General features: G+C 46.2%; 11 protein-coding genes across 11 annotated transcripts; 8 read left to right on the top strand and 3 right to left on the bottom strand.

The window, feature by feature from the left end:
• Window positions 1-978: 978 nt before the first annotated feature.
• V8C40DRAFT_247862 (uncharacterized protein) lies at window positions 979-1,565 on the top strand. Its single transcript, XM_083216419.1, has 2 exons — window positions 979-1,126; window positions 1,186-1,565. The coding sequence occupies exons 1-2, from the start codon at window positions 1,059-1,061 to the stop codon at window positions 1,538-1,540; spliced, it is 423 nt and encodes a 140-aa protein (XP_083072019.1). The 5' UTR covers window positions 979-1,058; the 3' UTR covers window positions 1,541-1,565.
• A 244-nt stretch (window positions 1,566-1,809) lies between these two features.
• Window positions 1,810-2,525, top strand: V8C40DRAFT_247861 (uncharacterized protein). Its single transcript, XM_083216418.1, has one exon. The coding sequence runs from the start codon at window positions 2,003-2,005 to the stop codon at window positions 2,165-2,167; it is 165 nt and encodes a 54-aa protein (XP_083072018.1). The 5' UTR covers window positions 1,810-2,002; the 3' UTR covers window positions 2,168-2,525.
• Window positions 2,526-2,763: 238 nt separating this feature from the next.
• V8C40DRAFT_247859 (NADH:flavin oxidoreductase/NADH oxidase) lies at window positions 2,764-4,567 on the top strand. Its single transcript, XM_083216417.1, has 2 exons — window positions 2,764-3,297; window positions 3,389-4,567. Exons 1-2 carry the CDS (start codon window positions 2,935-2,937, stop codon window positions 4,385-4,387), a joined length of 1,362 nt encoding a protein of 453 aa, XP_083072017.1. The 5' UTR covers window positions 2,764-2,934; the 3' UTR covers window positions 4,388-4,567.
• A 301-nt stretch (window positions 4,568-4,868) lies between these two features.
• On the top strand, window positions 4,869-6,912 carry V8C40DRAFT_280031 (uncharacterized protein; the record flags this gene model as incomplete). Its single annotated transcript, XM_083221333.1, has 5 exons — window positions 4,869-5,905; window positions 5,989-6,085; window positions 6,146-6,414; window positions 6,462-6,778; window positions 6,857-6,912. The coding sequence occupies exons 1-5, from the start codon at window positions 5,073-5,075 to the stop codon at window positions 6,910-6,912; spliced, it is 1,572 nt and encodes a 523-aa protein (XP_083072016.1). The 5' UTR covers window positions 4,869-5,072.
• Window positions 6,913-7,749: 837 nt separating this feature from the next.
• V8C40DRAFT_266857 (uncharacterized protein) lies at window positions 7,750-8,538 on the top strand (the record flags this gene model as incomplete). The annotated part of the gene is made up of 2 exons (XM_083219795.1): window positions 7,750-7,763; window positions 7,827-8,538. The coding sequence occupies 2 exons, from the start codon at window positions 7,750-7,752 to the stop codon at window positions 8,536-8,538; spliced, it is 726 nt and encodes a 241-aa protein (XP_083072015.1).
• Window positions 8,539-9,478: 940 nt separating this feature from the next.
• Window positions 9,479-11,256, top strand: V8C40DRAFT_280028 (MFS transporter; the record flags this gene model as incomplete). Its single annotated transcript, XM_083221332.1, has 5 exons — window positions 9,479-9,652; window positions 9,715-9,812; window positions 9,865-10,212; window positions 10,282-10,425; window positions 10,491-11,256. The coding sequence occupies 5 exons, from the start codon at window positions 9,479-9,481 to the stop codon at window positions 11,254-11,256; spliced, it is 1,530 nt and encodes a 509-aa protein (XP_083072014.1).
• A 17-nt stretch (window positions 11,257-11,273) lies between these two features.
• Window positions 11,274-13,817, bottom strand: V8C40DRAFT_34687 (serine dehydratase alpha chain-domain-containing protein). Its single transcript, XM_083222867.1, has 2 exons — window positions 12,100-13,817; window positions 11,274-12,038 (listed from the first exon to the last, which is right to left on the bottom strand). The coding sequence occupies exons 1-2, from the start codon at window positions 13,649-13,651 to the stop codon at window positions 11,428-11,430; spliced, it is 2,163 nt and encodes a 720-aa protein (XP_083072013.1). The 5' UTR covers window positions 13,652-13,817; the 3' UTR covers window positions 11,274-11,427.
• A 2,251-nt stretch (window positions 13,818-16,068) lies between these two features.
• V8C40DRAFT_247851 (uncharacterized protein) lies at window positions 16,069-18,218 on the bottom strand. Its single transcript, XM_083216416.1, has 6 exons — window positions 18,202-18,218; window positions 17,527-18,122; window positions 17,006-17,476; window positions 16,583-16,944; window positions 16,382-16,534; window positions 16,069-16,328 (listed from the first exon to the last, which is right to left on the bottom strand). The coding sequence occupies exons 2-6, from the start codon at window positions 18,038-18,040 to the stop codon at window positions 16,146-16,148; spliced, it is 1,683 nt and encodes a 560-aa protein (XP_083072012.1). The 5' UTR covers window positions 18,041-18,122; window positions 18,202-18,218; the 3' UTR covers window positions 16,069-16,145.
• A 341-nt stretch (window positions 18,219-18,559) lies between these two features.
• On the top strand, window positions 18,560-19,249 carry V8C40DRAFT_247846 (uncharacterized protein). The gene is made up of 3 exons (XM_083216415.1): window positions 18,560-18,825; window positions 18,887-18,934; window positions 18,999-19,249. Exons 1-3 carry the CDS (start codon window positions 18,565-18,567, stop codon window positions 19,053-19,055), a joined length of 366 nt encoding a protein of 121 aa, XP_083072011.1. The 5' UTR covers window positions 18,560-18,564; the 3' UTR covers window positions 19,056-19,249.
• Window positions 19,250-20,572: 1,323 nt separating this feature from the next.
• V8C40DRAFT_247841 (uncharacterized protein) lies at window positions 20,573-21,444 on the bottom strand. Its single transcript, XM_083216414.1, has 2 exons — window positions 20,714-21,444; window positions 20,573-20,653 (listed from the first exon to the last, which is right to left on the bottom strand). Exon 1 carries the CDS (start codon window positions 21,380-21,382, stop codon window positions 21,170-21,172), a length of 213 nt encoding a protein of 70 aa, XP_083072010.1. The 5' UTR covers window positions 21,383-21,444; the 3' UTR covers window positions 20,573-20,653; window positions 20,714-21,169.
• Window positions 21,445-21,681: 237 nt separating this feature from the next.
• V8C40DRAFT_280027 (protein kinase family protein) lies at window positions 21,682-23,424 on the top strand (the record flags this gene model as incomplete). Its single annotated transcript, XM_083221331.1, has 3 exons — window positions 21,682-22,431; window positions 22,488-23,303; window positions 23,395-23,424. The coding sequence occupies 3 exons, from the start codon at window positions 21,682-21,684 to the stop codon at window positions 23,422-23,424; spliced, it is 1,596 nt and encodes a 531-aa protein (XP_083072009.1).
• Window positions 23,425-25,245: the final 1,821 nt, after the last annotated feature.

The following is a 25,245-nucleotide window of genomic DNA, read 5'->3' as shown; positions in this document are numbered from 1 at the left end:
CATAAAAGAGTCTTGGAAGCCTTGGCGCTTGGCTTCAATCCCACCCAAAACCGAGTCAAGCGATTTTAAACATGGATGCCACACACAAGAGAAAGAATCGCGAGAAGGAACTTGACGAGATTTCGTACTTTCTAATAGACATGAGTGTATGTGTTAGGAAGGCCAATCGATTCAGTAGACGAAACTAGCTAGGAGTTATCTCATGTCTATGATCTGAATAGACAAAAGGAAATATTCTGCAGCTGGTGTTCACTCGCAAGTTGTTGGCTAGTGGCTAACGTGAGATGGGACTTCTTAGAACGAGAACGATGGAGAAAGGATGCTTGCTCTTACCCATGTGAAATATAGGCATGCTTGGCATGTAGGCAAGATTGCACGAATGTCAGAATGACTAGGATGCTTTATGTAGAGATACAGCGCTATACAGACTGAGGTGGTCACTTCACTTTTGCCATAGCGGTCTATTTCAACAACGAACGCTATGTGATCTACTAGTTATAAGCAACTCCTACCTAGTTGTAAGCAGCGTCAAGATTAATAGAGGCGACTCGCAAATCTACCTCGCATCAAGTATTATTTAGATCTTCCCAAACACATAAAAGCTCTGTTTCTAACCTTGTGTGTTGTTTTTCTGCACTAAGAGAGTGGTAGAAGAACGCGCAATACGATCCTACGCAGAAGTGGATTTGCGTGTCATATTTTCGCTTCTCTTAGCCTTCAAAGCAATTGGTGGATTTGCCTGTCGCCTTTCATTTCCCGCCTCATGGACCCGTCGCCCTACTCCATATAAGGGCTAATTAAATTCTGCTTGCTGCATCGGATAGAACTCATACATACAACTTATGCCTGGAAAGAGGACTAGGGGCGCCCGCAGACCGCCCATTCGTGGAGATGAATTGTATGAGACTTCATGGCCTCGCTCTCGTTCACAAAATTCTAATTATAGGAGAGGTAGATGCACCTGAGTGTAAATAAATTTATATAAAGACTATCCTAGTGTCGCTTCCTTGGTTTCAACAGTAGAATTTTTATCCAATTCCTTTACATCAAACCTCACAATGATCCAACCCAGTGCCATTCTCCTGGGAGCAGTCGCTCTTCTTATTCCCAGCGCCTTGGCTGGAGAGTATGTTTGTCCAATCTTAAGTGACTGCATACGTGACTAATGGCGTTATTCACCTACAGGGGAGTGCATCTTGCTAATTGTGGCCCTGACGTTGGGTCGGCATATGTTAGTGTTGTTGCCTACTACGCGGACGACTCTCAGTCAAACGTGGCACCATTTTCACAAAACATCGCCTTTGCTACCAACCCGGCACGTTTAGTTACTTGGGAAGGAAACTCTTATACTGCTAGCTTCGCAACTGGAAACACCTTCACAAGTCATATTCAATCTGGAAGCTTCAGCTTCGGTCAATATGCAGGAAGTGGTAACAACCAACAGCGACAGTTTGCTTGCTTTAGGGATAACAACAGGCAGCTCTGGCGATCAACACCTGCGTATGCTTGTTTCAGCATTTACTACTGCCTTGATGCCTAATTAAATTATACAACAACTCTTTGACGATTATATATGTTTACTATATATCTGCTTCCAATTTTAAGTGATCTTTTTCCCTTCGTAGAACAGGGTTGAGTACCTAGCGATAAGGCTTCAGATTAAAAACATAAGCTTAATTCTAGCTATAGCTAAGATCGACAATCACATGCATCCTGCATTAACCTGTGTTGTTTCAGTGGGATTGTCAAAGATTGAGAAGAACAAGGCTTCCGATGACTCATATTGAATGTAACATAAACTTAACAATAATTAGCCAAACTAATACCGGTAAAATGGTACACCTATATATCTGTCCCTCAATGTCAATGGCAAGGGCGACTGGAAAGAGCTTATGCGAAAGGCCCAACCAGGAGTATCACAACTTTAGGTACCGCCCGAACAGGCGGTGCCTCTCAACAAAATAGAAGTCATGTTGTGCGAAGAGTTTGTGAAGTCTTCGGCATGAACGTCGGCACCACCGATCATGTCTTCATACTTGACGGACACACCCTTCTAGTTACGAAGCTCACCACGTGGGTCGGCCGACAGCTGAATGCCCGTGGGCAGGAGAGGTTGCACCCGGACGATATTACGTACATGTCGCCGTTGCCACCCATCGATTTGTGAATGAAGGCTGGAGGGTGAAACGTATACTTGGGGATGTTTGCGAAAAGATGCCTTGACTTTGGCTCTGTGAGATACTAGTCAGCTGTTCATGAAGATGGATGTCGTTCTAGAACAGGGACGAATTAATCTCCAATGGTTTCTAGAAGGATATGGCTGAAACATATACCAATTCCGGCTTGAACACTTACGCCTCTCTTCATACTATTGTTCCGACGGACGATTTCTTATGCACACTTCGGCCAGTTAGTAAGTGTAGTTAAAGTCGCCAATAGTTTAATATTGATGAAGCTTTAATCCTTAGTTGACCGAGGCAGTCCCTAAACAGCCACTTACATGTATTAGTGCTCCATTTCTTGCCTGGATGGTTGCAGCCATATAAGATACAAAAATGCCAAGCGAAAACATGTACCAAGATGAATTTTCCATACTTTTACTACATAGAATGTCATCTTTACGACTTTCTTCCCCTCAACGCCCGAGAGGTATGAGCGGTCTAGAATCAGCCAATGCCACTCCGTTAAAATCCTTTACTACGTCACATCGTCATCATATAACAAAGCCACCGGATTCTAATCTGTGTTCTTAACGCTATTCATGCCGATTATATCGGTATTTAAATCACTATGATAGTCCTCGTATCTGGGGATTATGCGAGACAGAAGTTAGAACGAGATTCCTATTTAATCTTCTCTTTTGCCCTACAGTAAATTAAATTGTCAGACTCATTGTACCGTGTCTAGACACTAACCTAACACCGTATAGACACTATGGCAGCCTATCTTACGCAACGCATCTCTCACCCTCACATCTGTCACCCTCATCACGGTATCACCGTTTCTCGCGCCGCTACTCCAGTCCCTGAGAAGAAGTCCAAATGCTCCCTTCCAATCCATAATGTTGCTGCCAAAGATGCATCTTTCTTTACCCCCGAGCAAGACCCCGTTCCGGGGAGCGCTTCACAAATTCAGGCATCTGGGAAACCTGTGCCCAAGCTCTTTGCTCCACTCAAAATTCGCGATATTGAGATGCCGAATCGCATTTGGGTGAGCCCAATGTGCCAATACAGCGCGCATGAAGGGTTTCACACACCCTGGCACATCACCCATTATGGAGGGATGGCTCAGCGCGGTGTAAGACTGCCTTTTTGAACAATATTCTAACTTCCATGTTTTTAACTGTCATGATGAAAGAAAGTGAAAAATACATTCTAATAATTGACAGCCCGGTCTCATGATGATTGAGGCTACCGCCGTCCAGGCTAATGGCCGTATTACGCCAGAGGACTCGGGCATATGGCTGGACGCCCACGTCGATACTCTAAAGAAGCACGTCGATTTTGCGCACAGCCAAAATGGTCGCATTGGCATTCAACTCGGCCATGCAGGGCGTAAAGCTTCTACAGTTGCGCCTTGGCTCAGCTCCGGCGCAACGGCAACTGAAGAAGTCGGCGGCTGGCCTGACGATGTCGTAGGGCCTGGCAACGAGCCCTTCAACGAACATTATCCAAAGCCACGCTCCATGAGTCTTGCAGAAATTGCGCGATTCAAACATGACTTTCTCTCCGCTGTTCGACGTGCCCTCCGCGCTGGTTTTGATGTCATTGAGTTACACTTTGCTCACGGCTATCTTGTTTCAAGCTTTTTGTCGCCGGCTGTTAACAAGAGGACTGATCAATACGGCGGAAGCTTTGAGAATCGTGCTCGTCTTGCACTAGAACTAGTCGAAGCAACGCGGCAAATCATTCCCAAGGGGATGCCTTTGTTTGCGCGCATTAGCGCAACTGATTGGCTGGATACGAACCCAGACTGGAATGGAGGGCCAAGTTGGAATATCGACGAGAGCATCAAGCTGGCTAAGCTCTTCGCCCAACGTGGCGTTGACGTGCTAGATGTATCGAGCGGTGGCAATCACGCTCTGCAAAAAGTTATCGGTGGGCCAGGATATCAGGCGCCGTTTGCAAAGAAGATTAAAGCAGCTGTAGGAGACACGATGCTAGTCAGCTCTGTGGGAAGCATCAAGACGGGAGAGGTCGCACAGAAGATTATTGAGGGAAGTGATGAGGCTGATGATACGCCGCTAGACTTGATTGCTGCGGGCCGCATGTTCCAAAAGAATCCAGGATTGGTATGGGCGTGGGCAGATGATTTAGAGGTGTCTATCACTATTGCGCATCAAATAGGATGGGGATTCGGAGGAAGGGCGAAGAAACCTGCTAAGTAGAGTGTATTTAACTACATATGTATACTACGATACCTTCTAGAGCTGAGGGATAAGGTTGAGAAACTCTCATTTCTATAATCATGCCTCTAGGTTCTTGTCTTCTTTCAAGTCTTTTCGTCGATTTGCCCAATCGATCAACTATTGATTGAGACTCAAGACCAAGTTTCCCGTGTGACCAAGGACGCTGTTTACACAGCGCACAGTTTGTCATGCCTCTTACTCCAGATCCAGATAATTCATTTGTGTCGTCTAGTACCCTGGATCGTAGTGTCTGTTTTTAACAAACCAGAGAAGAGGGTTCGTTTTATTTCCAAGGTACCTGAGTAGAACATATATCAATGTCTGCCTATTTCGCTAAGTGAATCTAGCCTTGAAACTTAGATCGCCTCTCGGATATACTAAGCTAAGTTGCATGTTCTATCTTGCACGTCTAACACAATGCTCACAATATGCATTCTTTCTGAACTCTAGTAATACATAAGCAATTACCAGTTATCCATAAGACACCGAGTCCGTGTGGAGTGAGCAGCTGCTTGGTATACTAATCATAAATCCAGTGGTGGCGCCTTCATTTGTCAGCTGCCGCAGCAGAATCTCCCTTCGTCTGATCCAATGCTTGCTAGGTACTATCGAATAAACAAACTTATCCCTTGTTCACTATTTGGTCTAAACGATATCAGCGAAGATGATTGCGACTCATTCGCGGATCGCCTGCCATGCCTGTCGCCGTGGCAAAAGACGTTGTGATAGAGTCTTTCCAGCATGTCAACTGTGCATCCGCAAGGACATGCGCTGCAGCTACCCAAGACCCCCAGCAAAGCGCTCGTATACTCCTGAAATTGTCTGGGATGAAGAGCCGTTACGAGAGGACTCACCTTTCTCCGATTACCATCAACTACCACAGGTCGAACAAACCCCATATTTGGATTCTGCGTTCGATACCGCGAGAGCTGTCCAATTCCTTGCGCCCAGGATATTTCGCGACATCCAGCTGGAAATCCCTCGCCTACAACTCCCAGTACCTAGTGATGTTGCGGCTTACGTCGGAGACCCTCAGCAAATTCGCGACATAGCTGCCGTATTGTTTTCTCAGAATGCCTCATGGTTGCCAATAGTTTGCCGGAAACGCTTTTTCAGTTCTTTACTGAACCCATTGTCTCCCCGACAAGCGGATGGCGTCTTGTTAGCTCTGTGCGTCAAGCTCTACTGTACTACGACGGTTCATCGTGGAGACAGCCCAAAGACAGCTCTCTACAGAACGGTAAAAAGATACCACCATGAGATCGAGGCTGCGGGCATCATGTCCCTACAAGTTCTCCAAGCAACAATCTTCATTGCACTGTACGAAATGGGCCAAGCAATTTACCCTGCTGCATATTGGACCGTCGGCACCTGTGCCAGATATGGCATTGCCCTTGGTCTGGATCAGCTAATGACCAACAACAGCGGTTCTGATGGACCCTGGATGGAAGTTGAAGAGAAGAGGAGAAGCTGGTGGGGAGTATTGGCTCTAGATCGGTAAGTCGGCCGTAACTCCGTATTCAACAATTATTTACATCAGTTCAGCCCTCATCGCGATCTTTGCTAATCTCAAAATACAGGTTTTTGAACTTTGGAGACCCTTCCAGACATCTGGCCACAAATGATCCCAAGATCAATTACTACCTTCCGATTGATGACCAGGCTTTTATAGAAGGAGTATGCCTTTTTTGCTACCACAGAAGTATAAACAAGTCGAGACTGATATTTTATCCACAGAACACAGCGCACAAAGATGCTATTCCGATATCAGCCGCATTCCATCTCAAGACGGGTAGTTTTGCTCGGCTTGCTCAAGCCACATACTTGACAAGCGAAGCCCTTCGACTGGCAGCATCTGCCGCTTCATCCAAAGCAAACAGTTCGACGTGCTTGACGGAGGATACAGCACAATTGCGGCGTACTCTCGAAGCACAGGTTAATGCCGCTGAGGAGGAGCATACAGCTCGCAGATTGTCATTTTGCTGCCAGACAATGTTCTCTTACTGGTAAGCAAATCTTTGGAGTATTATTTTGCAAAAATTGACTTTGGCAGCGGAATATTTTTACTTCAAGACCAGCACTGGCAACAACTTCACATCGGTTCTGCTATCGTTGCAGATAGCCACACGTTCCCCGAGACCAAGCGGGCTCTTGAAGTCTTGGGGCGTTCAGCATTAGTTCTCCGAAAGGACTTTGAGAATGGAGGGCTATTAGAAGAGGGCTTGCCCATCTTCTTCATGCAGACCGTATATCTAGCGGCAATGATGGCGATGGAAATCGGTCAGGGTAATCCAGACAAAGAAACTCAAGACAAAATTGAATCTTTCAGATGGCTTTTAGAGTATCTTCGATCGCGCTGGAAAGTGGCCGGTAAGTCATATTGCGAAACGCATTCAGAGGTAACGGTTCTAACACTTGATAAACCAGAGATATACATTGAGATTTTAGATGCAAAGAAAGCATTCCATGACTTCAATAGTATACCTGTAAGCAGGACTATTTGACGAAAGCCTCATCATCTTGGGGACTCATTGAAGACAGAGCGCTTGTTCAATTTAGTACTAGATAGGGCACTCTACCATGTCAGCGCATCGAGGTCGTCTCTATGCTCGACAAACTATGTGCGATCACATGTACTTCAATCCAATTCCTTAGCATTGTCACCCACCTTTTTAATCAACAAATATCCTGACGTGTATGATGCCTCGTTTGAATGTATGTGGTCGCAGAATGTGCTAGCCAAGATAAGACTCGTTGCCCTCTGACCAGGAGGGCCAATTCATCGACCATTCCAAGCCTGGGGAAATAAATTTGGAATTGTATCCTAGTCGATACCACTGAAAAGTCTAGTGGAATAGTTCTTAACACGAATCTAGCAAGCAATAGGCCTAGATCAGACCTCGTGGAGCGCAGTCTAATGACTTGAATGGGTAGGACTTGCAGAGACTGGTTCAGTATGACAAATCTTCCTTCTGTATACTGCGCAACGTAAAATAGTCCCCAGCAATTTGATGATATTTGTAAAGTATTTATTTGAAATCAACATCTAGGACAGCGCCTGATTAGTGACCAAGCTACTTCAATGGTCGGGCTACACCAAAATATTTCTGTATCATCTTGGAAACCCCTACAATAACAAGGGCCTACGACCTCAGTTCACTAACAATTATTATAATCAACACCACGGACGCAATGAAACTGATTATCGAGAGTCTGTAGATTAGTAATTTCACCATGGAAAGGATATTCAACTCGAATATAAAATGCCATCTGAAGAACCGCAAATCTCTGGATACAATCAGCACCGAACTCAGTCAGTACTAAAATCCTCATTGCCCATCATGTCTTCCAATAGGTCTGTCGCCATTTCCATCAACAGAGAGATCTATCCTTGAACGCACACTAAACTCTCAGTTAGTCTCCTGCAACGCGTCATCGACACCAATGGCGGCCTCGACTACTGGAACTCCATCCAATCTCTTTCCGCGAGCTTCCAATTTTTAGGGCCAGCGTTAGAAAGCAAGGGATTTCCCGGCCCATATAAAGTGGAAGTAACAATTGATACGAAATCTCAAAGGGTCATCTTCAAGAAATTCGGCGATTTCCACGGCTCGTGGTGCCCGACGCGGACTGAAGCTGGCAAAATCGGCCAAGATACGCTTGACGTCCGAGAGAACCCTAAAGAAGCATTCAATACTCATACCGCGGATTCGAAATGGGATATTCACCATCTCTTTTGGTTCGTGGGCTATGCGTTCTGGAATTACTTCAACTTTCCTTTCCACCTCCAGCAAAACCCAGACATCAAGATTCGCGAATTGGAGCCCTTAATTCGCGAGAACGGCGAAGAGTGGCCAGTGCTGGAAGCCACATTCCCCGATGGATATCCCACTCACACTAAGGTCCAGACCTTTGACTTTGACGACCAGTATCGATTGCGGCGGATGCGCTACTCTGTGGATGTTTTAAAGAACAACAATGTGCCTGCATGGCATAACTGTTTTAACCATGATGTTGCTGGGAAAATAAGCTACCCAACCTTGCGAGTTGTGACGATATCTGCCCCTGGAGTGGCATTCCTTGCCCCTTTTATGTTGATGGACATCAAGCTGGACGTCAATCACCAGTGATTCCAAGAAATATTCGATGTGGAACTTGTCAAGCACGGGTATGTATCTATTTTAGCCGATTAGTCTAGAATAAATATTAACAGAATTAATTATGCCAAAAAGCTGAAAGTAAGACCCTCGTATCATATCACAACTCCAACACTAGAAATCATGTTCACTCGCCCGTATAACCACAGCAAGAAATTGCCGCCCATCTACATAACATAGACATCCATCTCTAAGCCCCATCTAGTGATTCCAGAGACAGTTCATCATCGCAGAAATTCTTTCCCATAGCTGTAAGATCCTAGCTCCACAGCGGGAGGTACCATTGCCCTCTTATCCATCTTCAGGGGTTCTGCCAAAGCGCTCAGCCTGTGAGAACAGGCCAAATTCCTGATTCAGTCATCCAAGCTGATAACAGTCCTTGCAATACAATTATTAATATGAAATTTCACCAAGTACAAGATGCAAATGCAGTGGGGCCAACGCAGCCGTTAGGGGTCCGATGACAATACAGGGAATCTACAACAATTGATCTCGATATTGCGGAGTGCTGCGGACCAGTGCGGATGGCTGCGGATGGCTGCGGACACGGCTAAACCACACTCACGACTATCCTCAAGAATTCCGAAGCTAAACCACAAGCTGATGGTAAGAATCACAACCAGTCCCCGAATCACTAATCAAGAATGGAGAGCCTCAACCCAATACGGTAACTGGCCCTTGAATCACTGGATGCAAAGAGCGCTTGCTTACACGGACATCTTTTGCAACATGTCGAACCTCATTTTTCGGAAGATGGGTCCAGGTGGAATCCTCGGGATCAAAAGTTTCTTCTTTTTGCCTCATCCCTTATCATGACTGTAGAATAAATACGATGTACAGCATTCCGCAGCAGAGAGTTAAGATCTCTCCAAAGCATGCCACAGAGCGATATTGAGCAGACACTTCAAGCAACATGTCGAAAGCCTCCGAACTCGAATCTTTGGGCAATGACCCCAATGCCAGCCCAATGATGATGAATAGTGACACAGAAACCGCCGTTGTGGAAGAAAATGAGGTCAAGAAATCGCAGCCGACTCTCCGAGATAACATCTTCGCTTTCTGTATCGTCTTCTGTCAACTAGTTCAAGTATGTCAACACTCCCACATCTTAACTTTCGAACCTAAAGTTCAATTAACCGCCAAAAACAGGCTATACCATACGGTGCAGGTCTTGTAGCCGCCATTGGCATTCCAAAAGCATTAGGAGCACCCGAGAGCAAGAGCGTCTGGATCGCAGCATCATACCCGTACGAATATTCTCTGCTTATTCCAACAAAGGAAGTTTACTAATAATCCTAGACTAACCCAAGGTGCATTCGTCCTCATAGGCGGCCGCATCGGCGCCGTCCACGGCCACAAAAACACCATGCTCGTCGGCGCCTGCATCTACGTCCTATTCCATCTCATCACAGGCTTCATGCGATCCGCAGACACTGTCATCGTCATGCGCGCCCTCAGCGGCGTCGGCGGCGGTATCATGGTCCCCAACCTGATTGCCATGCTAACGATTGCTTTTCCACCGGGGCTGATGCGAAATATCTGGGTTGGCATGTTTGGTGCCATGGGTCCGGTTGGTGCAGCTGGTGGGACTGTGTTTCCTGGCTTTTTTGGACAATTGACGGAGTGGTGGTGGCTATACTTCTTCTTGTAAGTCCAGTCACTATGAATGGAGAGTGATTACAAGAGAGTACATACATACTGATATATAGTTCACAGGGCCATCTTTGGAGCAGTCGTTTTTGGTGCAAGCTCCTTCGTCTTGCCTCCTGACGGTAGACCGATGGACGCAGACGGAACAGTTGACTATATCGGTGCCTACTTCGGAGTCGCTGGTCTCGTCTTGTTCAATTTTTCTTGGACGTAAGTTGCTCTCTCAACAGTTCCTACAGCCCCATTAGACTATCATTTACTGACAAGCAAAATAGAGAAGCAGCTGTTGTCGGTTGGGAAAAGCCCTACGTCTACGCTCTTCTCATAGTCTCCATTCTACACTTCGTCCTCTTCGTCATCTGGGAAGGAAGATTCGCAAAAGAGCCCATTCTCCCCCTCGATATCTGGGGAGCTCCTTCATTCGGACCAATGGTCTTGTCCGCCTTCATGTCCTTCATGGGAGTCGGCGTCTTTCTCTACTACGTTCAAATCTGGAACATTTCCATCCGCCACTACTCCAACCTCCTCACCGGAGCAGTCAACTCTGCCTTTGCCACCGTTGGCACCTGTGGCTGCTTTGTCAGCGCAATTGCCGTGCGATATCTCCCTGCGCAAGTAGTCATGGCAACGGGTGCAATAGCAGCGGTGGTTGCCACCATCATCCTGGCTACAATGCCCGCACAGCAAACATATTGGGCTCAGTGCTTTCCCTCATTCATCATTATGGGATTCAGCCCCGATTTCATCTTTACAGCGACACAGATCATTACTAGCAACAGCGTCCCACGGAAGCACCAGGGAATTGCTGGGTCACTAATGGGTACGATCCAGATGTACGGTCTCAGCACCGGGCTGGGATTTGCTGGAACGGTTGAACGGTATACAAACGATGGCGGCCGTGACCAACTGGGGGGCATTCGACATGCTCTCTACCTTACGATTGGAATGGCTGGCGCTTCTGCATTGATATCACTGTTTCTTATTCGGATCCCGAAGGATCAGCGTGATGGATGGGATAAGGAGGATGAAGCCGCAGCGTAGACTCAGCTTTTGACGTTGCCCTTTCCATTCCTCGTGAGGAAATTCGGCATCACGGTTTCATCTATTGGTCATAGTTTCATCTGCGGACCACAGTTTCGTCTACTGGAAAATAATCTCTATACCAGGATAGAGGGCATAGTAATAAACTCTATAGAAAGCTGCAAGATTGTTTCAACAGTCAGGCACACTAACGGGAATGTGAAGCGGAACACTCGTTGCCAAACCGCTCAAGCTCGTCTCCTTAAACTCATTTCTCATGCCCTGAGCCGTCACGCGCATGGCACGAATAGCATCGTCAAGGCTGACCTTTTGCGTGCCAGTCTCACCGCTGAGAGCGAGGTTGGCACTTGAAATGGCCTTGATGGCACCCAGAGCATTACGCTCTATGCAAGGCGCTTGTACCAACCCGCCAATTGGGTCGCATGTCAAGCCCAGGTTATGCTCAATGCCAATCTCAGCAGCCTGTTCAATGGTTTGAGGACTCGCTCCCATGCAGGCTGCGAATGCTCCGGCTGCCATGGAACACGCAACGCCAACTTCGGCCATGCATCCGCCCTCTGCTGCGGAGATGGTGGCACCGCGTTTATACAGCATACCGATGGCGGCAGCTGTCAGCAAGAAGGATAGAATGTCACGCTCCGGGTCATCGCTGACGAACTCAATGGTGTACTTGAGCACCGCGGGTATGATGCCTGCCGCGCCGTTGGTTGGGGCGGTAACAATGCGTCCGCCTGCTGCATTGGTCTCGTTAACTGCCATGGCGTATACAGTCAAGTAGTCCACTATAGTTCGGATTAGCTTTTTCTTCTCAGAATGACGCTATCAAGTCTGAATGATACTTACTCGCTGGGAATGTGGTACGTCGTCGGGGCGATGGTAGTACCGGATGAGTAAAGGAGCCATGTGTTCGTAGAGGCATGCTTCTTCTGGTAGCGAGGCTCTTTCGTCCTGAAGAGGGTGGTGCCGAGGTCGTAGTGAGAGTTGAAGTCCCTGATGCATCTGAAGCTGATGGCAATGCTTGGCTTTCCGGAAGCTGAGCCTGGGTCGTTTCTGTGCCCTGGGTGGCGTGAGAAGGATACAGCCCTCTTGTGAGTCGTCTATACAGCGCTGGTGCTCGTCTATGCAGTTTAAGTCTTCCGGGCAATGTTGAATCCGGCGGTGCTTGGACACCTTCCAGGATACTGTTGTCCATGACCTCCCAGATACGGAAAACCTTGTCGCGGATTTGTTCGTCTGTGTAACCATGGCTCTTTTCGTTTTCATACACCAGTTGCGCAATCGTCAAGTTATGCTTATCGCACAACGCTAATAGGCTTTTTGCGTCTCTGAAGGGGTATCGAGGCTGATGACCAGACGCGCGATCTGATGCCGGGGCGTCTTCCGACGAGGAGGTGACAGGGGGTGGTGCTTGGCCACCCTCGGAGCCAGATGTGAGTAGAGCCGACGACTCTCCTTCCAGGGGTTTGATCTCTTGTCCAGTTCGTCGGTCACCTGCCGCATCCTCTCGCCTGATCTCCTTATAGTACATGTTCTCCGCCAGGTCAAGTGGGTGTCCACTGTTGCCTTCGGTCTGTTGCTGATGGACCTCGGACAGCCCTAAGCCAGCGTCTTCGGTTGATGATGGTGTTTCTGAATCTGGACGGTTGATGGACAAAGCACCGTTCACAACGAATCCACCGCCAACGCTGAACATGTCATTGGTCGCCAACATGTAGCCCTCCTTGTCAAACACCATGAGACGCATGCCATTGCTGTGCTGGGGGAGCTTTCTCGTCCACTCCCACTTGAAATCGCGCTCATAGTCAAATGCAATTTCTTTGCCCTTGCCATCTTCGAGCTCGCGGCCTAGAAAGAGCTTCTTGTCTGTCTTGATCTGCTCAAAGCGCTTAGGCACGTAGTCTGTATCGACTGTCTCCACATCGGCACTCTCAAGACCGAGCAGAAGAGCAGACGGTGTCATATGGCCCTCGCCAGTGAGAGCCAGACTGCCGTAGAGTGCTACGCGGATTCTGTCGACTTTTTCTAGCAGGCCGGCTGCGTGTAAATCTGAGACAAAGATGTTGCCTGCCCGCATAGGTCCAACGGTGTGAGATGATGAGGGGCCAATGCCAATGGAAAAGAGATCAAAGGTTGAGATGACGGCATGTTCATGGTCGGCCTCACTATAGGTTCCGGTTTCATCGTCGAATTGATTCCGCCGGATTGCTGTGCTGCTGAAGCTCCGAGATACTGAGAGACGTGGTGCGCAGCTCAGCAGCTGGCTCTTGGCCTTGAGGGGATCGCGAGCTGTAGCTGTGCGGAGATGCCACCTGGACGACGCCAATGAAGGCCATAACGCCCGTCCGGCAGCGCTCCGTGAGAGCCCAAGCTGCTTAATCGCGGCCCGGTGGTGCATCCTGAGATCCAATTTGCTCACCTACTGAAGCGTGGTGTTGACAGAGGTCAGATCTGGGTCGCGTTTGTTGGAAAGCTTGATCTGTCGATCCAATGGCAGACGACGCCGTTGTTGGGCCGGGGATTGCCGATAAAGGCCGCCTTATCATGTTAATAAAAATAGCAATTGAAAGAGTTCACCGTCTACAGAGTATGTGATGTGCTCTTTAACTCTTTAAGCTCTCTCTATGGCATTCAATTGAGTATCTACGTGTACATAAATCCAATCCCAGGATCTCCAAGCCCTGAGACATGCCCAATTGAGAATGTCCAAAAGGGTGCCTGTACCTTGTACATGCACGACGAGAACGGGTTGCAAATGGTAGGCGAAATCTCACGTGATTTCGTGTGTGACGCATTTATTCAGATCTCGAAGCAGACAACATTGAGTTTAGAAGATTGTGTATACAGCGGAACAAGTCCATTGAACCAAATATGGTCGTCTCTACCAACTATATGCCAAAGAATAAGGGAGGTTACCTGGATTCTAGTGAAATCGGCGCAATTCAGAGCCTCGTTCAGCTCAACGACAAGGGCCGCGGGCTAGTGCGACCGCAGCCTATCACGAGCTGCCTGATTACAATCTCGCGACTCATCTCATGGCCCACCCGGGCAGTTTGGGCACATACCAAGCTTGCAGCTTCATTGACCTAACCACAAATACTCTGATGACCACATAGAGAAATCAAAACAGACATTTGTAATTACTGAATATCTGCGTTCTTGTACTGTAGGCACGGTAATGTGCGATGGTACAAGTGGGTTTTCCAACGGGTATACCCTGAGCCGAATTCTTATTTGTCACGAGATAGGGCGTAGTGGACCATTGTGTCACCAATACCCGGTAGAACAGATCGATCTAGTAATGGAAATGATTCTGAGCCACGACGGGTAATATTTATGCCGGGAAGTTTACCTATATTCATCACCCTCAGATAATCAGGATCAGCATAACTACCTGTAATCTGCATCTGAGATAGTCAATCATACATCAGAATGACTTATCAAGAGTACATCCAATCACGGTAAGCCTCGTACACGGTGTGGACATGCCTGCAGCAAAGGTGCGCTAAGGAATGACGAGAATGAATTACTTCGCTCCATTCTCTCCTAAGAAATTATAGGAACCAATCCTTGAGAATCTCCTATGTACATGTATACATACACTGTATCACACCGAGTACTTTTACTCCCGAGCAGGGCAATGTCCGCCTTCTTTGGGACCAGTATTCTGCGTGATGATGTATGTCTCGCTTTGGAGTCTGACTTCTCCATAGTGGGAGGGATGTCTTTAAGCCTAGTCGCCCTTCAAGACGCTATTCGACGTAACATGTTAGTTGACCTCTCCGTCAGAGACACGTATTCTCGCAGCACACTTGGATCAATAGCAAGACTTGCTTCAAATGGGGCGAATAATACCCCTCTGGAACATTTTGGGCCAATGAGACGGCCCTTCCTGCAGGCCTGAACATTAATGCTGAAACTACTCGCTGCGTACGCAGAATGTGCTCTCCACTAGAAGCAGGGCGCTGTTTGCCTTGCCACACCGGATCCTTATACATTTAGTGTCATTCAACCTTGTCAGGCTGCTTGATCCTAACGACCAGGCTACGCTTCTATCTATTAGCGTTGCCAATCATACTCCTGTAACAGACGGCTCTGAAGGATTCACAGCAACCAGATGGGTCAGCGACGTTTCCTCCAGCGTCTTACCGACTGAAATGAGGCTGACAGGCGAAATGTCTTCTTCGGTGAGAATTGCAATAAGCTCCGTGTGATTAAGTAAAAGTAGGATCCTGATGCGCTGCTGGATTGCAAGGCGTGGGCTGCTTTGGAAACGAGGATCCTATGTACTCCTGCTATTCGGATAACCCTGTTCCATCAGTGCCGTACCCCTTTAACATAAAGGAGTTTGATTCTTGAAGTCGATTTCACAAGAATTTCAATATCAATGCATCAATTTAATTGACTGAATAATATAGTAACAAGAGAGAGAGCTCTATCATAGCTTAAACATTGAATATGAGTTCCTATCGAGGCATGCCGCTTCTCTATATCGTGATTGCCAAAGCCCTCATAACTAAACTCACGACACAATTTGCGGAGTATTTCCAGTGGCATAAACTTGCAAAACCCATTTAAAACTTCCAGAGTGCGGCAGAGTTGCGAAGCCAAGTTGCCAAATACTATACGCCGGCCATCTTTAATATTTTAGGTGGGTGACAGGATGGACACAGTGAGGTTAAGATCAGAGGCACATCTGTATGCGGGAAAGGCCACTCCAGATTTTGTATTTACAGATCCCAGTGCTAATATGTTAGTGATGAGGCAAGTCTATAGACTAGCAGTGTACAGGACAGCTGTTCACTGGAGTATAACGTTTATCAAATACCGGCAAACCTTAGCCTTACAAAGTCATGTATATTCTTTCCTATGACGGCTATTTCCACATACCATTAAACAATATGCAATTTTTCCCGCATCCTAGTCCCCCTGTTCATCGTACAAGCTAGAAACACGCCCACCGTCAGCAGCGTAAAAATAGCAGCAGACAGCCCAAAGACCCAGAAATCTGGTGACACCGTCGTCGTGTTGGCATCCTGCCCTCTCCATTGGAAGAAACCCATAGAGAAGAATGTCTAAATATCGACTGTCAGTAAATCAACTTGCGTCTCTCTCTTGGATGACATACACAAACAAACGTTGCAGGCAAATATATCATTCCGAGAATAGCAATAGATTTCATGAGACTTCCGTCTCGCTGAGCAGTCTCTGCCACTGCTAGACTACTTCTGGATATGTTTTCATTAAGCCTTGCATCTTTCCGGCCAATATGGTTGAGATCCTGTTGCAAGTTAGCTTCAGTATAATAGTGGAATAAGGAGATATTAACCAGTTGGGTTGCAAGAGACATTCCTGCCATGATGTGGTCGCATTCTCTTATGAACTCGTCATATTCGTCAACCAAATCACTCAGTCTTTCTCTGATTCGTTTACCGCATTCCTTCAATCCATCTCTTCTATTTCTCCAAACTTTGGTCGGAATGTTACGATTCATACCAAAATCTGTGTCCTCCAGCTCTTGTAAGTGATCAAGCATCTTGCGTAGTTGTGTTTTCCAGCTTTCCATTCCGTTCTTGAGGTGGCTAATCTTAATCCAGAGCATGGCGCAAGTTTCCTCTTCATCTTCGTCTTCGTGTTCTTCAGTGCTCTCAGATTTCAATGTCTCTGATCCCACTGAGCTATTAAACGTCGCTGATAATATCGGGAATATTTAGATAGGTACTTCATTAATATGAGGCTGGTTTCCTCTTACATGATGTGGATAGAGTTTTGCCTGACAGAAAACTCCCAACTCTGCCTTTCATACCATCAAAGAACGAGCCTGTTCTTGATGGTGATGTAGATTGTGGTGGATAGTTCTTCTCCGTTGATTGTTGTGTGTTTCTATTAATCTGTTGTATTCCGTAGAAGACGTCGTTTCGAGATTCAATATCGATCATTCTTTGTATAAACTGAGTATTACTTTTGCGCACGAGGTTAACATGCCTATCCCTCTCAAATTCCGCAAACATGGCAGGTAACATCATGGGATGAAAGACCTCTCCATCGAATTCGCGCAATTTGCTCGTAATGATCATAGAATCTGACAATCTATGGCCATGAACTGATCGATCCTCAAGGTTGCAACCAAACCAGATAGCATTTGTGGTCAATGTATCCGGAAAGAATGTCACAGATAAGGCCATGTCGTTTTCCCAACTTTCGGCTGTTCTACACGTATAGACTACTCTTATTTGAGCAAATATATATGCTTAGATGATAGATGGAGCATACCTATTGATCTGTGACACAAGGTTTCAGCACCTAAGGCAGGCATCATTCTTGAAAAGGTACAAGTCGTGTTTCTGTTGATTGCACGTATAATCGACCTGTGTATCTTCATTTTTCTCATCAGTTCTGAGAAGGTATTTTCCGAAAAAGGCATTTTGGCTAGGGATGATGTTTTGCCACCCATGATCAAATTTATACTACTAGAAACCCTCGGAGTTTGTTCTGTTACGCCATTATCTTCGCCTGTAAGAGATGGGGATGTGACTGATAGATCTTCAGATTCGATCCATGTGCTCCATTCATTCTCATCTCTCAGATGCAATACCTCGACACCAATACGAAGACAATCATCATTTTCCTCTTCATCCTTTCGAATTCGGAATACTTCATTTTGAGTTACCGAGAATCTCAGCAACGCTTTGTCATTTTCGTCAATTTCAGCCTTCTGGTTAATCCAAGACATGTTTTGTAATATTTGTCGTAGACTGGATTGGAACAGTCGTGTGTTTAATGACATATGAAGATGCGAATCTGTAAATGCAGCGAGAATGTGTATTGTCACATCATTATTAACTTCTTATACCATCAAAGGGGCTATGCTGAGGCTTAGCCATAAGGCATATATTCTTGCGACGGTATTTGGCCAATGAGCATTAGTCCACGGAAGCTGATGCTTACCTAGCCATCAGAATCAGGTGAGATAAGGGATGATCACACGCTCGTCCACACTGAGGTTCAACTGCATGTGTGTGTTATGCAATCCTGCCCGAATTAACGCAGCTGCCTATTCCATTTTGTTCTGCCACGCTGTATGCACGACATGCACTGCACTTGGCGTTGGATCTATCTGACCACACCAGCTGCTAATATCCTTACCTAGTCAGGCTGAGGATCGGAAAAAGCGACGGTCTTGCATACAGTTTATTAGTAGACCAATCAATTCATGACACGAGGTATGAGTCGTTTTTTTTATGTCATGTAGCCTTGGGTGGTATTTATTACCACCGCGAGCCTGGACGGCACGGTAATAGCCAGGCAAGTATGTATGAAATATTAATTCAGAATGCTACTCAAGTATTCAGAGCCTTGTTTCAATACACACAGGAAGAAGGAGTCGGCGTGTCCATTGACACCATTCAATCTCCCCCTCCCTCACCTCCCCCTCCCTTCCACGTATTTTCTTTGAAAGAAAAGATGTCCTTGGCTGAGACGCAAGTGATTGCCATCGATTATGGCTCAAAGGAGAAATTGCAAGAGATTCTTAAAGAAAAGCTTGGTGAAGAAAACTTCAAACTCGTGCAGGTAGCCCTTTTCTCCCTTTCTCCAGGTATAGAAATGACAGAATGCCTGATCACATCGGCAGCGCATCTCGAATCAGTGGAAAATCAAGCTAGCAAAACGCCTCACAGAGGTATGATACTTTTCTTTGAGACCTAGAAGAAATAACGTGGTTCTGACTCGGTAGCAACTAAAAGGCAGAGATTGACGAGATTCGGACAAGTATGAAAATTCATTACCTTCCGACTTCGTGAGTGTGGCGACGAGGAGTTGCCGAGAAATTGCCTCACTGTGGCAGCCCTCTCGGATAGCCGAAAGTTCCACCAATATCTTATACGAGACACCCACCACCACACGAAGATGAAATTGATTTGGCATTCTACATTTGTAGTGTATTAAAACAAATCCGTTATTCAATTTGAATACTCACCTTCCCGAAATATCGCCCTTTTGCAACTCATGAACCTTGCCAGAAAATAACCTCGAAATTTGGATGTGCATGCTGAACAAAGTGCTTGGAAATACGTATAAAAACCTCTAAATACACCAATACATATGAAAGAAATCCCGAGCAGACTCTGAATATGGGATCGCCTCGCAGCAGCCGTTTTAATAGCCCATGGAGTAGCATTTTTTAATTTCTGCGGCACTGAGCTGGCCCGGCGCTCGAATTCGATACTCGTTGGAGCGCATCTTCACATTGTTAGTAAAATGTCATTGAGAGATCGTGTAAGGTCAAATCTGTAGTATATTTTAACTTACTTCAACAGTATATTCATTTTTCCACCTTTTTTTCAAGGTCGCTTCCAGCCGCTTCGGAACCACGTATTCTCCAGATATGCACTGTGGCGCTTTTTCTCTCCAGTCTTCTTGGGAAGATTTATTGCTATGGCGTTTGTTGTGCAGAATCCTTCGAAAGACAGAGATAGAATGATCTAGTCCTGAACATGTTCTGGATTCCATAGTATTAACAGCTTATGGCAGATTTGTGAGCGTTAGAGAGGCATGTGGAGGGAGAGGACAAGGAGACCCTCGCCTTTTAAACCTCAAACCTTTCTCAAATTCGATAACTTACGGCGGTATGTGTACATTACAGGCTTAGGCGGTATGCAACCTGTACCTACCCCTTCCATATTGTACCCGACAAGATATTATTGGTCCGCCGGCCGTATCAGCCCGCCATAGCCCACATGCCATCCTGCTTCTACTCTGGGTTAATAAAATAGCTGGTGTGTGTGCCAATTGCGTCCGATGACCCTGCTAGGTATCTATTTGGTGGTGCTATTGGAAATTGATGTTTTGTGGCAAAGCCTATCTCGCCTTGTTGCCTTCATATGACGACCACGACGCCTTCTGGCTGAATGACTATGAGTACATTCCCTGTTTTGAATGTCCAGCCAGATCAAGGAGGTCTAAGCCTCCCTTTGGCAACCAACTTCTCTGGACTTGGTAGGGGTGGTAGTATTGCGTATAGAGGCGGGTCCCCTGCTCCCGTCGTCATTGGTGCCCCTAAGCGAAGAAGCTGAAAAAGGATCAATATGCTTCCGGGGGGGTCCCATGTTCTCACAAACTTCAGGTTGTTACATGCAAATAAGATCCTTCCATGTTATGTATTTATGCACATATACAGGCTCACAACTCGTTACATGCAAATGAGATCTGCCCCCGTGCTTACGCTACTGCACTGTGAATCTATTCCAGGTTAGCATTAGTAGTACGAAACGGTCCGAGGCCTAGATAAGGTACTTAGTTCAATAAGGGAAAGGCGCCTGATATAAATGAACATAAGCAACTACCTATGATTCGACCTCGCATCCAAACAAATTTATGCTAATAGTCTTGCTTGGTAGAAGTTAGCAGGCCTTCGCTCCTTTCATTATTTCTCAGCTTTTAGTGCTCAAATTGCCAGTAGGTTGCGGTTGTGCAATGGGAAGCAAGATCATTTAAGTCGCCGGAGAGCAGCGCTCGGCCGCTGCGATACTATTATCACCGACGAGGCTGCACAGAGTGCCACAAACTCACCGAAAGGCTCTCTGTTTGGCCACAGAAACGGCCCCTCTTTATGCAAGTCGCTGAATACAATATCCTGCACAGACAGCGGAGGATGCCGCCTTGGCCAATGCTCAAGCATAGCCAGGGGCACACCATTTGCATAAGGTCCCTGATCTTGGTTTTGGAAAACAACAAAACATGCAAGCCGCCTTAACGACCAATATCTCAACGATACTTGTAAAATCTAAGGCGTATTAGCCATGAGGGAATAATGCAGAGATACATATCTTTTTTTCTTGTCGAAAGATCAGTGGAATAGCCTCGGGAAGGGTTTTCAACATGAACTCTGGGCAATCTCAAGCATGAAGCAGGGTAACTATTTCAAATTGGTTGTATAAAGAGGGAAACCGAATGCAATCACTGCTTCTGTAGGTGGGGGGGATATATAGAGCCATGGCCAGGGGTTGTTGAGGTGCGTGCCACTCAGTAACAATATCAATTTTTCCAAGGAAAAAAGAAGGCAACCACATCCTCCCAGCGCATATGCGGATAAACAGCCACATTTGGCTACATTAATAAAACAAATCATAATTTCCAAACTATAAGTAGCCCGACATCATCAGTACGTTATTTTGATAGTCGGAACAGTGGTAATTAGCAGCGTTCGTCGTCAAGGACTTTTTCTTTGTACAGGGCTGCCTACTTGCGTTACGTTAAAGCTTGAGATTCTTTACCTATATTCCTTTTTAATATGCATAGCACCCATTAGACTATATCAAATTGTCCAATTCCCCGCACGAACGGACTGATATACAGTATGAGTGGTAACACATCCAACATGAATGGTAACACAACACAAACACCAACTTGTCTAACACAAATGACAACATGTCCAAGACTAACAACAACGCATCTAACACAGGCGACAGGAGCTTACTTGAACTCCTTAGAAGTGCTTACGTGACCAAACCCCGCAGCAAAGAGACTTTCATACCGCGTTTGCAGTTCGCACGTATATGCACTTTTGAAGCAGTGAAGAGAACATTGATTGCAGAGTTCCCAGGGAGGGAAGACAGCTTTTACGAAAGCTACGCATCGGCAATATGTGGAAAAGCTGCTGATTCCTCGGATGGCATTGCAGCATGCCCACATACCAGCGCCCCCTCCGAATCTGGACAATCCACAATACAGAGCGGATCCATCGTGGATGAAGAAAGCCCGACCAGGAACAATACCGTCGTCGCTCATCCACGTCTCAAAATATTTGCCATTCTTGTCCTTATAGGTCACCCAAGGCTCATAGAACCATTTCTGGAACAGTTACTCTGTGATGACCTTCTCCCGTTTACCTGTTCGGAGGACTTCATGGATCTGCGGTCCTCTGAAATGAGCCTTACGAGCCATATACAGTTACCTCAAGATTGCGATCGTTTTGCAATTATCAAAGGATTTTGTAATGAACAATGGTCCGTCTTGGTACCACATTTCGATGGTCAAACAGCCGACAATATGAGGTTTGAAGTGTATGATCTCCATGAGAAGAAAATACTACCCATCATAAAAGTCTCCGAAGAGAGATATGCTGGCGGATATGGATTGGTGGAAAGGATTTGGATTCATGAGGAGCATCATGACTTTGTAGGTTTCTTGTCATCAGGGGAATACTCTTTCAATTCTGTTAACCAAAGCCACAGAAGCACACATCATTTGCACTTAAAACTATGCACCCGTTCACTTCCAAAGAGGGAGATAGCCTATTCCAGCAGGAATTAGATGCTTTCCGAAAGGTTAACCCTGGTGGTCATGTCGTGGAGATTTGCGCTGCTATTAAACAGGGAGACCACCGCAGCTTCCTCTTCCCTTGGGCGGAGGGAGGGAATCTCAGTGATTTATGGCGCAGAGCACCACGTGATATTATTGAGTCTGCCGAGGTGCGTTGGCCTCAGTTTAGTCGGTGGGTTTGCATACAATGCCACGGCATTATCAAGGATCTCATGGCTATACATGAGCGATTTGATGACGCCAACAAGCTCTTCGGAATTCACAGCGACATCAAGCCAGACAACATCTTGCACTTTCTTCAGGACGATCTGCACTTAGGGTCGCTCAAAATCTCAGACCTGGGCCTCATGAAGTTCCACCGACAAGCCTCTCGGACTAAAAAGTCTCTATCCATGGGTAATGCCTACCAAACTTACAGATCACCAGAGCATGACAAGGGTAGGATGAGATCTAGGAAGATTGATATATGGGCATTCGGTTGCCTATTTGCCGAATTTCTGACATGGGTGATTCGCGGCCATAATGGCATTGAAGTGTTTAAAACGAGGCGAATGCAGGATGACAGAGAACCTGGTAACTCAACGGACGGAGAGTGGTTGGAAGACAACTTCTTTGTCTGGAAATCATTCATCACAATACCAAAGTCACTTCACGCAATACCAAAGTCAATTCAGGCAATACTAAAGTCATTACATACAATACCGAAGCGGAAGAAATCGATTCAGGTGGTATGTATAATAATGCTACGGTGTTTAATGTTATTTATTTGCAGGGGAGAACCCCATATAGCTGACAGTTACCTCTTAAAGTGGTTCACAGAGCTCACGAACGATCTGGGTCAAGACATGAAAGACACTTTCTTCCCAGAGTTCCTACAATTTATTCGGAAAAAAATGCTTCATCCCAGGAGAGATAACCGAGCTGATTGCAAGGAAGTGGAAGCTTTCTTGGGAAGACTCAGTAAAAAGCCTGCAAATAGTACATATTGGCGCTTTAATGGAACAGTGCAGTACCAAAATGGTACATTGGTAACATGATAGGAAACGGCACCGTGCCGTAATCAAGAGCGCCCTCTACACAAAGTGGAAATTTGGTTTCGGTTAGCTTAGGTATTTGTTGGAGTAAATTGGTTGAGACTTAATAGCGGAAGTAACGATATTTAGCCCGCTCAAGGACTAGCAGTTCATAGGTACATATTTGACAAATAGGGAATGCACTTACCAATTCCTGGCTTTATTGCTCGTTTACATACGTAATAAGGCGCTTGATACAGATATTGCTTCCCGCCACGTATTTACCAGTGAATACTTGGCAGGCTGCAATCCAGCACACCTACTGATGGTGCCTTACCAGTGGGGTCCATGACGTTAGCTATTCGGTACTGATCCTCGCAATGATACGAACCTACCTGTACATTAGTGGCCTCGCTAATAATAGCCATGGAGCGCTCTTAGCTGACCAGCTTCTCAGGAAAATCGTAAGATAGAAAGACGGAAAGGGGAGGGAGAGGGGAAAAGCATACAGTCAATAAGATTCCTCTTCGGCTGAATTGCTCAATGATTTGAAACGACCTCTGTATTTCTCGGTGTCTATGTATGTTGATGGCTAGTGAGACAGAGACCGTAAGTGGTTCTTCTGGGTCCAGTCAGTTCATACACCGAAGAGACATAGCCGGCCACTGATAGGATTGCACACGGCCACGTCGCCGGCCATTTTAATCAAGCAAGGTCATGCTGGGAGGGCCAAGCGCCACTGGTGAGGATGAGTACATGTAGGTAGCGGAATAAGGCGTCAATGACACGTTCGGTGAATGAATTGCTATTCTGTACTCAAACCTCCTTGCTCGAAATATTATTCAGTCAAACACTTCATTAGAATATAACTAGTAGGAATCAGGTTACAAAGAGCTTTATGTTAGAACAAAGGAAAGGCAGCGGCTGCTACCAATAACCAATGGATTTGATGATGAAGAAAACACGCTACTTTAATGAGACCCATATGAGCCTAGTCGCGGTGTACGACGTACCCTTGCAAAGCTGAAAGCAGCCCACATTCCAACATAATTCCAGGCCGTTACAAAACTAGATCGTTGCTATAGGCTAACAATGGCCCATTCTCAAACCTGCGTCTGCGTCATTGGCATTTCCATTGGGTATCCATGTTTGCTTTGGTAACATATCCATTAATGCAATGAAACTGGAAATGTCGCTTATTGGTCATAGGAATGGCTTCCTTTGTGCAAAATTTTGGTATATCTGAGGCTGAGTCGTGGCAAAGCAGTATTCGCCCTGGTGAATGCGACACATAGTACGAAAGGATTGCACGCAGCCGTGACCAGTAGGCTCGCACGAGTGTCATCTATTATTTCGGAGCGACCCGGTTATTACCAGTGTTGTGTTGACAGCTAATAGGTAGTTTGCTTCCCAGGGCTGTGAAATCAACACTAGCGAGGACCACTCAACCACTCATACACCAAACGAATCTCTATAGGCCAGTCAACAGCATAATTTTATGCGATTGTAATGAAATGTAAAGATCATTATTTGACTGGCTCAGCCTAGTATAATATTGTCAGTCATATGAATTTGAACAATGTAACAATATGACAATAGTCGCATTGGGGAGATGGTATCGTAGTCAAACAATCCGACCATCAATCTTGTCTAGCTT

This window comes from Trichoderma camerunense, assembly GCF_050948025.1.
Source record: "Trichoderma camerunense strain CBS 138272 chromosome Unknown V8C40scaffold_11, whole genome shotgun sequence".
NCBI lineage: Eukaryota > Fungi > Ascomycota > Sordariomycetes > Hypocreales > Hypocreaceae > Trichoderma > Trichoderma camerunense.
The sequence above is the reverse complement of the archived record's forward strand: the minus strand, read 5'-3'. Positions and strand labels throughout refer to the sequence as shown.